At 45.0% G+C, this 14,924-nt stretch overlaps 1 protein-coding gene across 1 annotated transcript in view; it reads left to right on the top strand.

Annotated features, from left to right (window-relative positions):
- The first annotated feature begins 3,774 nt into the window (after positions 1 to 3,774).
- Positions 3,775 to 14,924, top strand: part of Tcerg1l (transcription elongation regulator 1 like) — a 193,156-nt gene continuing 182,006 nt past the window's right edge. Inside the window, exons 1-3 of the mRNA XM_036197367.1 lie at positions 3,775 to 4,217; positions 6,307 to 6,453; positions 7,170 to 7,350. Coding sequence (XP_036053260.1) covers positions 3,885 to 4,217; positions 6,307 to 6,453; positions 7,170 to 7,350 — 661 coding nt within the window. The 5' untranslated portion in view covers positions 3,775 to 3,884. The remainder of the gene's footprint in view (positions 4,218 to 6,306; positions 6,454 to 7,169; positions 7,351 to 14,924) is intronic.

Raw genomic sequence — 14,924 nt, 5'->3', positions numbered from 1 at the left:
CATGCATCCATGTTACACATACACACACACACACACACACACACACACACACACACACACACATACACGCTAAAACACAATTTTTTTAAAAATATAAAAGAAAACAAAGAACATTGCTGTACAGGGAAGGTCATCAAATGTTACCACTGTTTTTCCCTGAATGTGTTGACTCTGTGCTTTTTTGTATTTTCAAGATACCTGTTCTGACACACATACAAAACAACAATGATCTCTTTTCTAAGCACAGCCTGGCCTCTACAAGATGTATCCTGTTTTCCTCTGTATTAGGGAGCATCACACACCATCACTTAAGCCCAAAACTGCTGCCCTCTCTCCACCATACTGGATCTGTGTATAGAGGGCTTCTGTGACATCCATGAGTACTGACAGATGTCGCTCTCTATTCTAGCTCCATCCAGGACCCTGCTCCTGAGCTCTAGCTTGAAGTTCCCAACAGTGACAAAGACAGATCTTCTAGGTAGCCTGGGAGCCTTCAGAGTTGGCTCTGAAAGGACAAAGCTGGAGAGACCTCTTACATGCCACTCCCCAAGCTCAGGGACTCAGATGTCAAACTGTCAGCCCTCTTCCCTTTGGCACTGGCCAACACCCAAGGTGGTAGCTTGCTTGCTTGGCTTTCATCCAGGACTCGGTTGTGTCAGCACAATGAGTTTCCAGTGGGTAAGGACCTGATAGGATCCCTTGGAGAGACAGCTTAGTGGGTGGGCTGGGCACTGTTGAGGGAAGCCTGGGCCCTGGACCTCTCCCCAGCTTCCCCTGACAGTTATTTTAACTCTGCAGGCTGCAAGAAAGCATTTGCATTTTTCTTATTTTTTTAAAGTTCATTTCAATCTTACTTAGTAGAATAAAATAAACTTTAATAGAACACCTTCTCCAGGTTGAAAAAAATCTCATTCCACCGACCTCCCCCTAAACCCCTTATTAATTCTCCCTGAAAGATGATATACAAACTCATAACTCATTAGCATATGAGGATAATTAGCCTGTTCCTTCCTTCTGTGGATGGTCTGCTTACACAGTGTTCTGTCCCACCTTAGCTGGAATTATTTGTTAGTTTTGCCTAATATAAAGAACAGAGTTTGGCAGTCTTTTCTGACGTGTGGTACTTAGGATGGCTGCACAAAACCCTTTATAAAGCGAACTTCCCACTGACTTTTATAGGGAGATGAATGGCATGCATTTAATAGGGTGCCAATTTCTGCCCCATGGACGAGGATCCCCTTAAAGTGCTGACCAGTAAGTTGACATGACCACTGCACCCCACATCTCCTAGGTGAGCAACTTTAGCTCAAAGAGGGCTGCTTTCCTGATTTCTGACTCTCAGGTAATGCTGCCTGGCTTTATGGTAGCATCCTCCTGTGCCTGTATTCTCTTGCAGTTTCCACCTCTTTGACCCGTAAGCTATCCTCATGACACACAAGTAACCTTCACAGGAATGGTCATGGAGAGTCTTCTTAAATGACCAGGAAGGCAAGGTGCCCAAGAGGAGATCTTCCCACATCCTCAGGGGTATAAATTTGTTCTTGGATTACATGGGGGCTGAGGCAAGCCTGTGCTGTGCTGGAGCCATTGAAACAAGAATCTGAAGGATGATTTAAGCTCTCTCGAGCCTCCTGATAGCAATTAACTAGTGGGAGTTGTCTTTTCTGTGTTACCCAGAATCCAGAACAGTGCATGGTGCAGAAACATGGCTCAAAGCACAGAGATGCTTTGGTAGAGTTGAGCCTGTGATAGGTGACAGCAAAGCTGTGTGGCCATTTGGAGGCTCTTTGAGGCTGTCTTCTTTTTAGAGTAAGGGAGTGCCCCAAGGTGTGGAGGCCTTTGAGCACCAAACAGCCCAGAGAGGGATTCAACCTTTAGTCAAGTTGACTAGCATAAGCATTGTGTGAGATGGGGTGTGGGAATCCCCCAGATTGTGGAGTATCCACAGATTTGGGTTGACTGCATTTCTTCATTTCAGGAACTAGAGGTGCTACAGGCATAAAGCTTTGCTTTGCTGAGAGTACACACAACCCAGATAGGGCCAGTAGGGGTCTTCTGTTTCCCTAGGTCACATCAGCAAGGGGTGAACAAATCCTGTTCTGCTTCTCTAAGTACTGTTTAGGGGGTACTGTTAGTCTGCCTAGTAACTGGCAAAGCACCTCAGTAGACTGTGGGCCAAGAGACCAAAATTGGCCACACAGTATCATAAAGAGACACATGAATGCAGTCTCCATTGGATGATACCAGTGCTCTAATCTGCAGTATTGGGGCTGTACGTGGGAAATAATCTTGTCAGTACTTTGGCACCAAAGAAAGAGAGAAACTCACTAATTGTAAGCGGTTTGGGTGGAGAAAAGCAGTGATGTGCCAACTATGTAAATCAGCATATGCCGAGATGAAAAAGAAATCATGCCAGGCCAGAAGGAAGTTAGGCAAACCAAAAGGATGAGGAAGCAACCCCGGAAACTGATCGGAAGCACTTGGGTGCTTCTGTTTTTATTAGGAGGGGCTGCTAAAGAGGTGAGAAGCGATGAGTATGTGCCTGACCTAGGTGTGTCTTTGGAGGTAGCTGGGTGTGCTGCACTCCACCCAGGTCAGGCAGGTTTCGTTTGCAAGTTCTTCACTGCATGGATCCTTCTTGTTACCTGAAGTTTGGTCAAGGGCTTCTAAGCGGGACTAGATCTTACAGTTGGATGCCTAGGGTTTAGGGTTCATTAGTATGTGCAAGTCTATGCCCTGCTGTCCGCACTAACTGCCTTGGGCTGGATTGGGGCTGGAAGCCGCTACCAACTAATGTCAGAGAATCTGAAGGCAGAGACCTGACACTCAGCCAGTCCACCCAGTCCTCAACTCACGTTAGGTCAACACAGGGGCTGGGACCAGCGCCGCCTGGTGGATACTGAGTGTGACCAGCGCGGAGCCAGGCTCCTTCAGAAGCAGGCACCGGCTGAGAGGGAGCTCGGAACGTTCCTTGACTCCTGCTTGCAGCCGCAGAGGAGCTTATGGCTAGGCATGAAGAAACCTCAGTCCTATGTCGGGAGGAATTAAAGACGACTTTACAGAGGCCGAGCCTTCTAGACGAGGGCCTGTCTTGTGCAATGGCCCCATAACCACTTTCTTATGCTTTGCACCAGAGCGAGGGGAAAGGTTGGGGGTCTCAGGGTTAAAGCAGAGGCAGAGGGAGGAGGGCGCTGAAGCCAGCAGATATCGGGGTGGGGTGGGGAGGACGTTAGAGACTCTGTACCAAAAATTCGGGTTTCAGGGCACGGCGACGCTTTAGGGACCTAGGTAAATATTTTCCACATTTATCCAAGAGAGAAATCGACCCGTGTCTAGAAAGGTCCCGGGCCCACCTGGCGTCAGCGTCTGCAGTCTAGTATTCCCTCCGGCCCCTGCGCCTTAGACTCACTTTAAACCAGGTAGATCGCACCGGCGACCCAAGCTCCGCGGGTGGCGGGACCTGCCTAGCCCAGGCGCCTCCACCTCGGCTTCAGCTCGCGGTTAGGATCGCAGCGCTTAGCCTGGAGTCCTTGGCTCCGCTGTGCGCACCGTCAGCGAGAACCCTAGGCTACCAGCAGCGATAACGGAGTGGGCTGGTGACTGCAGAAAAGGAATCAGCGGTCTGGGTTGGGTGCGCCCCTTGGTGCCGCGCTGAGTCCCCGCCTCTGGGGTCCAGGGCTGGGGGCGGGGACTGGGGCCCCGCCGGGCCCGGGGGCGGTGCAGACAGGGAGGGCGAAGGCAGGAGGAGGGGCTCCCGTGCGGGGCAGGGGAGGAGCGAGCGGCCGAGCAGCGCAACCAAGTGAGTTAGCTCCGAAGCCCGCGCCGCCGCCGGCCCGCACCTCGGGCGCCCGCCACCCCCGCCGCCGCCCGCGCGGGGGTGTAGGATGCTGGCGGGCGCCAGGCTCCAGCGGCGGCGGCGGCAGCTGCAGCAGCCCCAGCAGTCCCGGCGGCGGCAGCCTCTCCAGTGGCCGATGAATGCAGACCCGCCGCCACCGCCCTGGGTTTGGATGGTCCCCGGCTCCGCCGGGCTGCTCCGGCTCGGCGCCGGGGTCGCGCCCCCGCCGGTGCTGCTGGCTTCGGCGCAGCCCGCCGCCGCCCCGCTGCTCGCGCGGCTGCCGGGCTGGCCAGCCCCGGGCGATCCCTTGCTGCCCCTGCTGCCGCTGCCCTCTGCGCCAGACCACGCCACCGTGCACCATTATCCCCTGCTCCACGGACAGGTAACTACCCCGGCCCCGATCTCACTCAGGTTTAGGATGACGAGTCCTCCCTCCTCCCCTGGGGCGGCCCTGGCCCTCGGGTTGGCGTTCCTCCCTTCCCGGGTGATCCTGGGTACCCCACACCATCCGGACGCAGCCTCGCAGTCATACATTGGCAAGAAAGTTCATGCTTCGACGTCCGGTTTTGCCTTGGCAGTTTTTTTGCTCATTAGAGCGGCTTAGACCCGGCATCCTTGGCTGGAGCCAGACTGCCTGGACCCAACTTTCCCCCGGCGCCGGGCGCTGTCCAGAACGCGGTGCTGAAGTCGCCGCCGCCGAGCACAGCGCGGCAACCAACTACCGTGGCTGCCTTCGCCTCGAAGTTAATACTTTTACAGTCTCCGCCAGACTTGAAAGCAAGCTGCGGATCAATAGCTATTTCTGATTCTGATCTGGTCCCCCTACTCCTTCACATAGATTCAGGGCAGTGCTTAAGAAAATTCCAGCCACGGAAGGCAGCCTGGAAATCCTGCCTTGAAAGCGTTTTGGGGAGTGGGAGATTTCCTCTCCTGCCATTTGAATTCCCTTAAGCCGGATCCCACTTTAGAAAGAGTTTGGTATGCACAGCCAGGAACATCAAAGAAAAGTGACTACATCATGGATTGATGGTGTGGTGCTGCAACCTTTCATGGCTTTGGCCAAATTCATTGTTCACTATCTGTACAAATGAATTTGAATACAAGAATAGCCTATATTTCATCCCGGGATTGGCCTCATTAGCATATTTGGAAATAAACGTTCTGTCAGAATACTTTTAATTAATTTTAGCCCGGTACCACCTTGTGAATTTTTCTAGAAGACATCATGAAACTTCCCCTAAGCTGTTCCTTAGACTTAACGATAACGATGCAAGCCATACTGGGCATCCTATCTTGATGTGTGTGATGCACATCGTATTCGGCTTTATTGGATAAGCTCTGATAGCTTTTGCCATGTTTAGGAGGGCTGTCATTTCAGAGTGTTACCACTAGAGGTACATAATGTCAAAAACTGCCCCCCCCCCAAAAAAAAACCTTGAATCTCCCCTCTCCCATAAATTAAAAAAGAAAAATCCGGAAAAACTTTAGCATTTGCCTTTTAAATATTTTCTGCTATTCACCATCTAAATAAGGATAGGTACAATCAGGAAGCCATTTTTACATATAGCAAAACAAGAAAAACATTGTGCCTTTGAAGCAGTAGCCTCTGAGTGTCTCCCCACCCCCACCCCTGCCTTCCTGAGGTGAAGCCTGGGGGATTTTAGTGGGTGACTGTCCATTCCAGTGCTGTCTGTCTGAGATCTTCAGCTAAGCAGTCCTTACATTTCCCTGGCTCTAGAATCTGTTTGTATTAATGAACCCTGAGAAAGTTACAATCTTAGCTCCTTAAAACAGTTTCAAATGGTAAGTGAGATGGATGCAAACTGCCACACTGAAGGGAGTGCCATAGATACAGCTCCGTGCTCTTGGTGAAGAGAGGTTGGCAAATTCTAAAGAAATGGCCCCAAAGCCAGCCTTTGCCCTTCCCATCAGCCCGGGCCAGAAACTCATTTCTTTTTCTAATTTTTTTAAATTGAGTTTCCTGCATGTATAGAAGGGTTTCTGGTTTCTTTCCCCCAAGCCTCTTCGGTTTCCCTCCCCCATCATTACCCCCCCCCCCCCCCCCCCGACCACCACCAATTCCTTTCCAAGATTCCTGACTTTAGGCTTTGCTTCCTGACCTACTTAGTTTAGTTAGACTTCTGTGTAACCACTGGGCTGTAGAAGTCCGATTTGCTTGTGTCTCTCATTGTCTTATCTTAGAAGTTCCTTCCCAGTATTGACAGATATTGAATTGATAATTTTATGATGATCCAGATATGAAACTTTGCCGAGTAATTTATAAATGTTCATGGTCTTTCTTGATTGGAGATGATATTTTCTCATCAAATTTCTACGCTTAAATTCCTTTATCATAGCAGTTACTCCAGCGTCTTTTGGTAGAAAACAGGCTAACGTTTCTCTCTCTCTCTCTCTCTCTCTCTCTCTCTCTCTCTCTCTCTCTCTTTCTCATTTGAAATTTTGGGTTCCAGTGGCTGTTCAGTGGTCATTCTCCATCCATAGGAATATCCCCCTCCTCTGCTGTGGAGTTGGTGCCCCTTTTCCCACATGTCTGCCCTTCTGCTGTGCCACCTCCTGTTGGGAAAAGCTGGATAGATAAGCGGATGCCTAATTACAAGGTAAAAGTGCAAGTGATTTAATTGGATAAGTGGATTTTTAATTGATAAGTTCCTGGTATCACTATGTTAACAAAAAACAGTGTGCATTTTCTAATTGTAATAGATTGACTATTTGAGTATAGAGAGGGCTCATTTTGGAGCCAGACTGACCTGTGCAGAGACATCAGCAGATAGGGATAATTTTGTTATAATTCAAATGCTTTGGTTCTGTTGAAAAAGCAACAATTTCTGAATCAGAATTTTTTTCAGCTTTAAAATCTTAAATCCACTCTTAAATATTACATCATGCAAGTTTTACATTTTGAAAAGGACCTTTTCCTCATGATTCCTACTTTGTTTTTCTCCTTTCTGATAGTTTGTGAACTCAAGTTTCCTGAATATCTTCTCCTTTGTTGAATATGAAAGATGGAGTAGGATGTTAACTTGTTCTACCATACCAGTGGTGATGTCACTGGGTGATTCTCCAGTTTGTCTCCTGGCTGTTGCGCTGAACTGGCTAAGACAGGCTGATAGTTGAAGATTAGCCCAGTCTCAGCTAGAGGTTTTTTCTTACAGGAACTCCTTTCTTTAACTTTTAGATCCACACTTTTATGGCATGCCCAATAGTATAACACCCACCATTTGATCAGTGAACAAGAGCAGATACCTGTATCTTTCACCAAGTGTTCTATTTTTAAATGTTTTTTTTTTTTTTTTTTGGCCTTTACTTTGGACAGATATTTTTAAATAATTCATTTGCTCTGGACTCAACGTGGATATATCCCGAGGAATCAGGACTCTTCCACAGCCATGAAAAACCTCATTTTCTGGCAAACCAAGTAACTCCGTCTCTGTCTAGGCCAGCTCCTGCCTCCAGGCCTCTTCCCACTGTGGTATTAGCAGCTCAACCAATACCAGGTCAGTCTCCAAATAACAGTGATAATGTGACTTTTGTGCCTGTCTGTGTTAGTCATAAGTCAGCTTGAAAACAAAGTGTCGTTTTCACAACACAATTCTCTTATGACATATTGCACAGTGTGGATCTTTTTTAAAATTTGAGTCAGGTCACTCTTCTTCAGCTAAAGGGTCAATCTTGAAGATGAGGAGACAGCAGAGGGATTTGTACAGGATAATATTGGCAAGGCTCTGTGTTTATAATTGGACCATGTTTTCTGCTACTTGTTAGCAAGGACACCAGGTGAACAATAGTCACTGGTTAACAGGGTTGCTTGTCTAGGAAGCTGCATGCAAGGATGCTTATGGGTCTGCAGGGCACAGGTCCATGCATAGTTTTTGTGAATTTTGCATTATCAGTGGAATGATGGTGGAGATGGATTATAAAACACTCTATTTGGAAGATGGGCTTTGTTCTGTCTTTGAAATCAAGTGACCCAAGAGAACATTTGTCCTGTAAAATACCCACCTCCCAAAACAATCCCCAGAAGAAATATTGCATAATAAACATGTATTGTAACAGGAGAATAAAATCATCTTATGAATTTTTAAATTGATTTTTTAAAATCACCTTAACATATGATCATATTACAAAAGCAAATGTTGCCGGTGCCAAAATTGTCTTGCAGCCCCTTCCATTATGGAATATTTTATGACTGTAGAATTACATTATCTTCCTGTAATTTCCTACCTACCAAGCTTATCTCAATATGTGTCTCTAAAATTTAGTAATAAGGAGCTGCTCCTGTGGATACCAGCACCGGGGTGGGGATGCATTTACTTTATTCCTTGTTTGCCTGCATATTTATTCCAATTTGCAAGGACTCTTATTTAGCAATAACTCAGGAAGAACAAGACAAGTCCGGCAGGCTTTTGTGATTCTCGACTGAAAAGTGCCTTCGTTCTTGTCATTATGCATTGTAGACTGATTGAGAGCTGACCAAACATGAGGTGTACACACTTTTAGAACATCGCATACCACAATGTTCATGTTTCTATTTGCATTGATAGTAGTGGAAGATAATTTGATGACACATATCATATACTACAAGGGCTTCATGACTTTTACTGGCTCTTGGAAGAATGATATTTCTCAACGCACAGGTGAAGTTGCCCAGATCACCTGCAGGTTTAGATTTGAAGGCTATCTGATTAACAAATCCTTTGGGTGGAGTTCTTCCTTTGCATTAGTGGCAGAAGGCCACACAGACATTTTTCAGATGCCTCAGTCCTCCCAGGAAACATAGCCTGTGGACACCCTAATGTTCACTGGGAAGCCGATAACTTCTCAGGTTGTGTACTTACTGCAACACAGCGCATATCTCATGCTCTATTCAAATGGCATTCGTTAACTTTACCTTCTGATTTGGGGACTGGTAATCCTTAAAGGATGAAATGATACTTGTTATGAACATAATGTTCTAGCAATATTTTGTTTAACCTTGCCTGCCATTAGTCAAATCTTTGCTTTTCATACCTTCCCTGGCTTTTCTTTTTTTGTTTTTGATCTTTTGTTTCATCAATGAAGATAATACTTGAAGCTTGGTTGTTTTGGGGAGAAATGTTGACCTTTCTCCCAAGGTGACTAACAATTAGATATTTCTGCTTGAGATGGGAGTTCCTAAATAGCATCAGTAAAATTTGACTTTTTGATGAGTTTCAGAATTCTCAGAAATCATTCACCTTTGAAAAGAATGAACTGAATGCCTGAAGAACATATATGCAGAGGGTTGTTTGTGTGTTGCTAATTGACTCCCAAAGCACTTAGGAGGGGAGCAAGGGAAAGCGAAAGGTAGAGTTAATCCTCAAATTGGTTCATTTAAAACAGATCACCTCAATTTTACCATAAAAAGCTAGAAATTATGCCTTGATTAAAACACTCATCTGTAAATTATCAGATATGTTGCTATTAAAATAATTATATTTTATATCTTATGAGTGAATAATTTTTCATATCATATTTAATTTGTACTACAATTTATATTATACAAATATACGTGAGTATGACCATGTACACTTTTATACAAGCACATAATATAAAATACATCATAAATGTACTATATGATTGACATATCATATTGATCAACTTTGCTATACATTTTTTCTATTCAGAAATCAGTGGCCTTAGAATCAGATATATTTCATTGATTTCTTTCAAATTAATCAAAGAAACATAATTAGAATTTTCAGAGAACAGGAAAAGTGAGTTTTAAGCTCTCATTTTAAACAGTGCCAGTGAGCTAAGACTTTCTTTTCTTGCCTGCATAGTGGTTATCATGTAATTTTATTCTCTAAGTGCTGTTCACTCATGCTTTGACATTTGAGGGACAGTGGAAGGTTACAGACCATGAACTCAAGCGATGCAAGCCTAACAAGCAGTTTGAGTAACCGTGCTGTTGGCCGCCTTGGTAGAGGACACTATGGGTGGGGTGCCGTGCGAAGAACCCTAAGGCTTGGGTTAATGTCATATCTCCTTCACTTATGCTGACTAAGAGTTAACTGCAAGTTCAGGGGCTCAGGTAATGTGAGCTCAACTTGACTGAGTTTGGAAAGCCATCTAAAGTTCAATGTACTACAAAGAGTTTCATTTTTTAGGTAAACTGGGTTCATGCACAATTGTTCTACTCCGAGCTAGAAGCAGCCTTGGCAGTCTCAAATGTGGGAAGTTATGATTGACACTGGTCTCCTTTTCTTCACTCACCAGGCAAGTCATCTACAAGAAAGGGGACAGGCACAGCACCAGGAGAGCTGGACTAAGCAGTCTAGTGGGAGATGGAAACAGAAGTTCACCATCATGTGATGTAGTTACAAATGGTGGAGGACCCCGAGGGAAGTCCTAGGGTGATATCTCAGGGTGGGAAGAAGAATAGAATGCTAAACCAAGTAGTAGATACAATGTATGCAAGAAACTGCAGGCAATTAAGTGAGGCTGGACCACTGTAGGAGTCAGGGGGGAGCCTAGATGGGATAGTAGGTACTAGGCTTCTATCCTCTTCAGCCAGAGATATCCTGAGGGCTCACACTTTGTAAATGTTGTGAGATTTTATGCTGTTTTCCCAATCTTATGGCTCCACAGCTCCTCTAGGAAAGCAGGGATTCATCCTGGGAAGCTGAGGAGCATCAGGAGGTCTATTTTCTTTTCACTGGCCAGTGGGTCCAGGATGTAAAGACATAGAGTCACAGCTGTGGAAAGCAAGGACTATGATAATAACTTACTGGCTAATAAGGAAATAGTCCCTAATGATGGTGTTAATGGGCCGAACTGAGAAGTAATCCAAGACTCCTCATTCCCAGCCATCAGCAGCTGATTCTGGGTAAGAAGCAGGCAGGCAAGAAAGTGTCAGTGGCCAATCAGGAGCTGCAGGATGCATCTGCTTCATCTCTCCATCACTCTCCTCTTCCTCCATAGAGTATGCGAGTCTCTGGAATAAGGCAGCGTGTCGGGGCACTTGTCAGAAATAAAAGAGCTGAGAGCAGTGTGAAGAGATCATTGGGTCACTTGCCTTCTGGTAGAGACACACAAAATAAACAGTGCCTTGAGGGACACCAGAGGTTTGCGTAAGGGCCGTCTATATGGTATTAGCCATTAGCTTGAGATTGGAAAGCCTGAGTCTACTAAACTTGTGCTGGGGAACACAAATGTATAATAGCCAAAACGGTTGTGCCATTTCAGCTTCAATGATGAGAGAGACAGATGGGGAAGAAAATAAAAGCCCAGGTGTGCGGCAAAGAGCATTCTGCTCAGATTCTTTTGATCCCAGAGATGCAGAAGAAGGGCTTTACACAGGACCTGGTCACCCTTTTGGGTAAAGCAAATTTTAATACAATTTAGCAGGCATAAATAAGCAACCACAGAAGATCAGAAAGGGGTGCAATAAAAAATGGGCTGCCTCTGTGGAGAGACCATCAGAAAAAATGAGAAAGGAGCACAAGGGCAATTCTGAAACACAGTGATTAAAATCAGTCAGGATAAAATCCAATTGAAGACAGTCTGCACACTTTCTCCAGTGTGCCACCATGACTCTGTAAAGCAGCCCGTTTTCAGAGAAGGTAATGGGCATGGATGATATCAAAAGTTGAAGCAGGGATTGTGATGCTCTGACTTCCTATAAACAAATGAGAAGTATGGTGTTAAATGTGATGAGAAGGGTATCTCTGCTCACTGAGGCCTGGTTTATTACTTACCTTTCTCATTGCTGTGATCTAATGTCTGGGAAGAAGCAACTTAGGGGAAGGATGTGTATCTGGGCTCACAGTATTTTGTTTTTACAGGGGTGGGATGGGAGTAGATTCCATCATGGAGGCGAACACCTGAGCCTCTTGCGGTCATTTTACATGCAAACCACAGTGAAGACACCATGAGCAATGGACCCAGCATCCCACACGGTTAGATCTGGTCTCCACATTGGGAAAAGTTAAGAGAGTAGGAGTTAAAGAAAGTGCTATATCTCGCCAAAACGTCATGTTGGTACCCAGGGGAGGAAGGGCCCTCCTAGAGAAGCATAGGGTGGGTGACATGAAAGCCACCTCTGTCACAATGGCTGCCACCGCTCTGCACACAGCTACTTTCATTTTTCTTGTCCTGCTGTTGTTGTTTAGTTTTATACTCAGGTTGTTTAAAAGCACAATGTCTGTCTTTCTAAATGAAGTTTAGCATATTTTGTGCTTTATATTTTCTATATAATTTTTGGCACTTTGATTTGTATTTTCCTTTCATTCTGTTTTGCTGTTTCTAGTCTGGGGCATTTATGTTTTTGTTTGCTTTTTAGTGTAGGGTTGGAGTATGTCATATAGATCTCCAAGCAATTACCAAATGAGATTTCTAAGAAATCTGACTTGAACTTATGTTTTCTCGATTTCAAGTTGTGAGACCACAATTACCTTAGAACCCTTCTGTGTAGCATTTGGAAAAGTTCACATTGCGTAGTTTTATTATTTTCATTTTAACTTCCTCTACTAAGAAACAAATCTATAACAAGAACTCAGAAGGAGGAAGTCAGGCTTCAGAATATTTGCGAACATCAGCATTGGTGGTTAATCACAGTGGATACACATGAACGTTTGCAGTTTGGTCACAGGAGTGAGTGAAAAGTTCTAAGCTATATTCCTTCCTCTAAGTGAAATGCAAAAGCTCAGATTGTGCTGCCAGAAACCTCCAAACTCACAACTCATTACAAGGTTCCTTAAGACTGAAGCTGGACCATACCCCTGCCTACTATATAGCTAATACAGGAAAGGTGTATGGTATGCACCTTCTATGGTATAGGAATATAAGATGGCCAGAAGTGGGGGCACATATATTGAGGGAGATGGTCAGATACCCTAGAACTCAAAGCTCTGTGGAAAAGTCACTGTTAAGGGATTAGATGCCTGTGCAGTGGACAGTAAGGGCCAAGTCCAGGTCAACTCCTGATTGTCCTGACCCTGCCTCCCATGCTGACAGCCTGACACAAGAAGGGCTGTGATGCTCCACCATGGGAGGAAGCCCAGTGCATGGCATTGTCTACTGTTCTACTTTTGAATGCTAGCATTTTGTAAAAGCATTACAAGAAGTGCAAACCAAGCAAGCAATTCATCCATCTAGAGACAAGACAATCAGCAGAACCAGAGACCTGAACCCTGGAACTCTCTGCACAATGCTGATTATATGTATATAATGTATACATAATGACCTGAAGGAGGGAAGAGGTGTAAGATTTCCACAGAGAAATGGAATTAAAGTCATGGAACTATTAAGAAGAATATAACGTCCAAGATGGAAAGGGACCTTGATGGACTCGCGAGTAGATGTGATAAAGCCAAGGGAAGAGTTTAAAGCTAGAACAATAGAAATTTTGGGAATTGTGTTTTGGAGAGAATGCAAGTGGAGCTGTGAGATAACATCAGATGGTTAACATATGTGTGATTGAAGTCCTAGAAGAACACATGGCATGAACAGCATTTAGAGAGACGATGATCAAAGGGGATACAAAAATAAACAGTGTTGTCAAACTGCAGACTCAAGAAGTTCAGCCAACTCCACTGGAAAAGAGCAAAGCTGAAAACAAGCAGGAGCTGAGCACCCGACAAGTCAGAGTCAAACGTGTAAGGCGAAGACTACAAGCAAATCTTGAAGGTGGGAAGAAGACACATTACACAAACAGGAACAAAGACGAAAATCTCACGAGTTTTATTGTCACAACAAAGTGATATGTTTAAAGGGCTGAGATAAAAATCTCTCCATCTACAACTTAAACTAATCAAAATCTAGCAGAACTTGAGGTTGAAATATCATGCCGAACAAACTAGAACTGATAGAGCTGAAGAGACTTCACTGTCTGGAGATCATTGGCTTGAGAAATTACAAGGAGCTTATCAGGGAGGAATAATGTAACATCAGTGGGGAGTTTTCCTCCTTTGGACAAGAAAGGAAAGTGATCGGGATGATAAAGGTTGTTCTCCCTCTCGTGATAAGGGTCGTATTGTCCTCCCTTTCAACAGCTCTGAGAACAACTGGCTGTGGAAAGAGCAGTGAATAGTGACAGAGCGTGTTTGTACCGTCTTACAACATTTGTAAACCGTGAGATGCGAGCTAGCACTGCCACAAGGGATTTGGAGGAGGAACTGGAAGTGTGAAATCGGAACACCTTCTCATCATCTACTATATGACACATGGTTACAGCTGAGAGTAAATTCCAGAGACTTAAAGATAGAGCTGGTATCTTAATGTATGATCTATTTATTTATATGAAGGTGTACATTTATATTACACACACACACACACACACACACACACACACACACACGACAGGGGTGTAGAGCAGGCAGTTGGAATTGTGAAAAAACAAGACAGCAAAATAATTGTAGACATAATAATAGATTAATAATAAATGTTTAATCCAGACTGCCAGGGATACATAGTGAGGCCCTGTCTTAAAAAATAAAAATAAAAAACAAAACAAAAAAGAAAAGCCAAGTGTAGTGGCACATACCTTCAACCCTAGCACTGGGGAGATAGAGGCAGGTGGATCTCTGTGCGTTCAAGGCCAGCCTGGTCTGTATAGCAAATTCTAGGCCAGCCAAGGCTACACATCAAGAGCTTTTCTCAAAAAACAAGCAAACAGACAACAACAACAACAACAATAACACCTTTTCCTAGGGACCCAAAGTTCGCTCTGGCCAGGGAAGCAGGTAGGCTGACTGCAGATCTTCAGCTCTCTCCCTCTCCTCCAAATCCAATTCCCCAGTCTCATCCCCAGCTCAGCAGCAGACCACCTGCTCCAGCTTCCCCCTCTGCCTTCATCTCCAGTAGAACACACAGATCTTTTCCTCCAACCTTTCTCTATGCTCATCCTATTAACCCAGCCTTCTCCAACAGGCATTCTCTGGGAACCCACCACCCAAGTCTGCCAGAGAAGCAAGTAAATGGATAGAACTAGGAAAAAAAATCATCCTGAGTGAGGTAATCCAGGACCAGAATCATAAACATGATCAGTGCCTTGCTCAGCCATCATCAGAGAAGCTTCCTCCTGCAGCAGCTGGGAACAACACAGAGACCC

Source organism: Onychomys torridus, chromosome 1 (assembly GCF_903995425.1).
Source record: "Onychomys torridus chromosome 1, mOncTor1.1, whole genome shotgun sequence".
NCBI classification, from domain to species: Eukaryota; Metazoa; Chordata; class Mammalia; order Rodentia; family Cricetidae; genus Onychomys; species Onychomys torridus.
The sequence above is the reverse complement of the archived record's forward strand: the minus strand, read 5'-3'. Positions and strand labels throughout refer to the sequence as shown.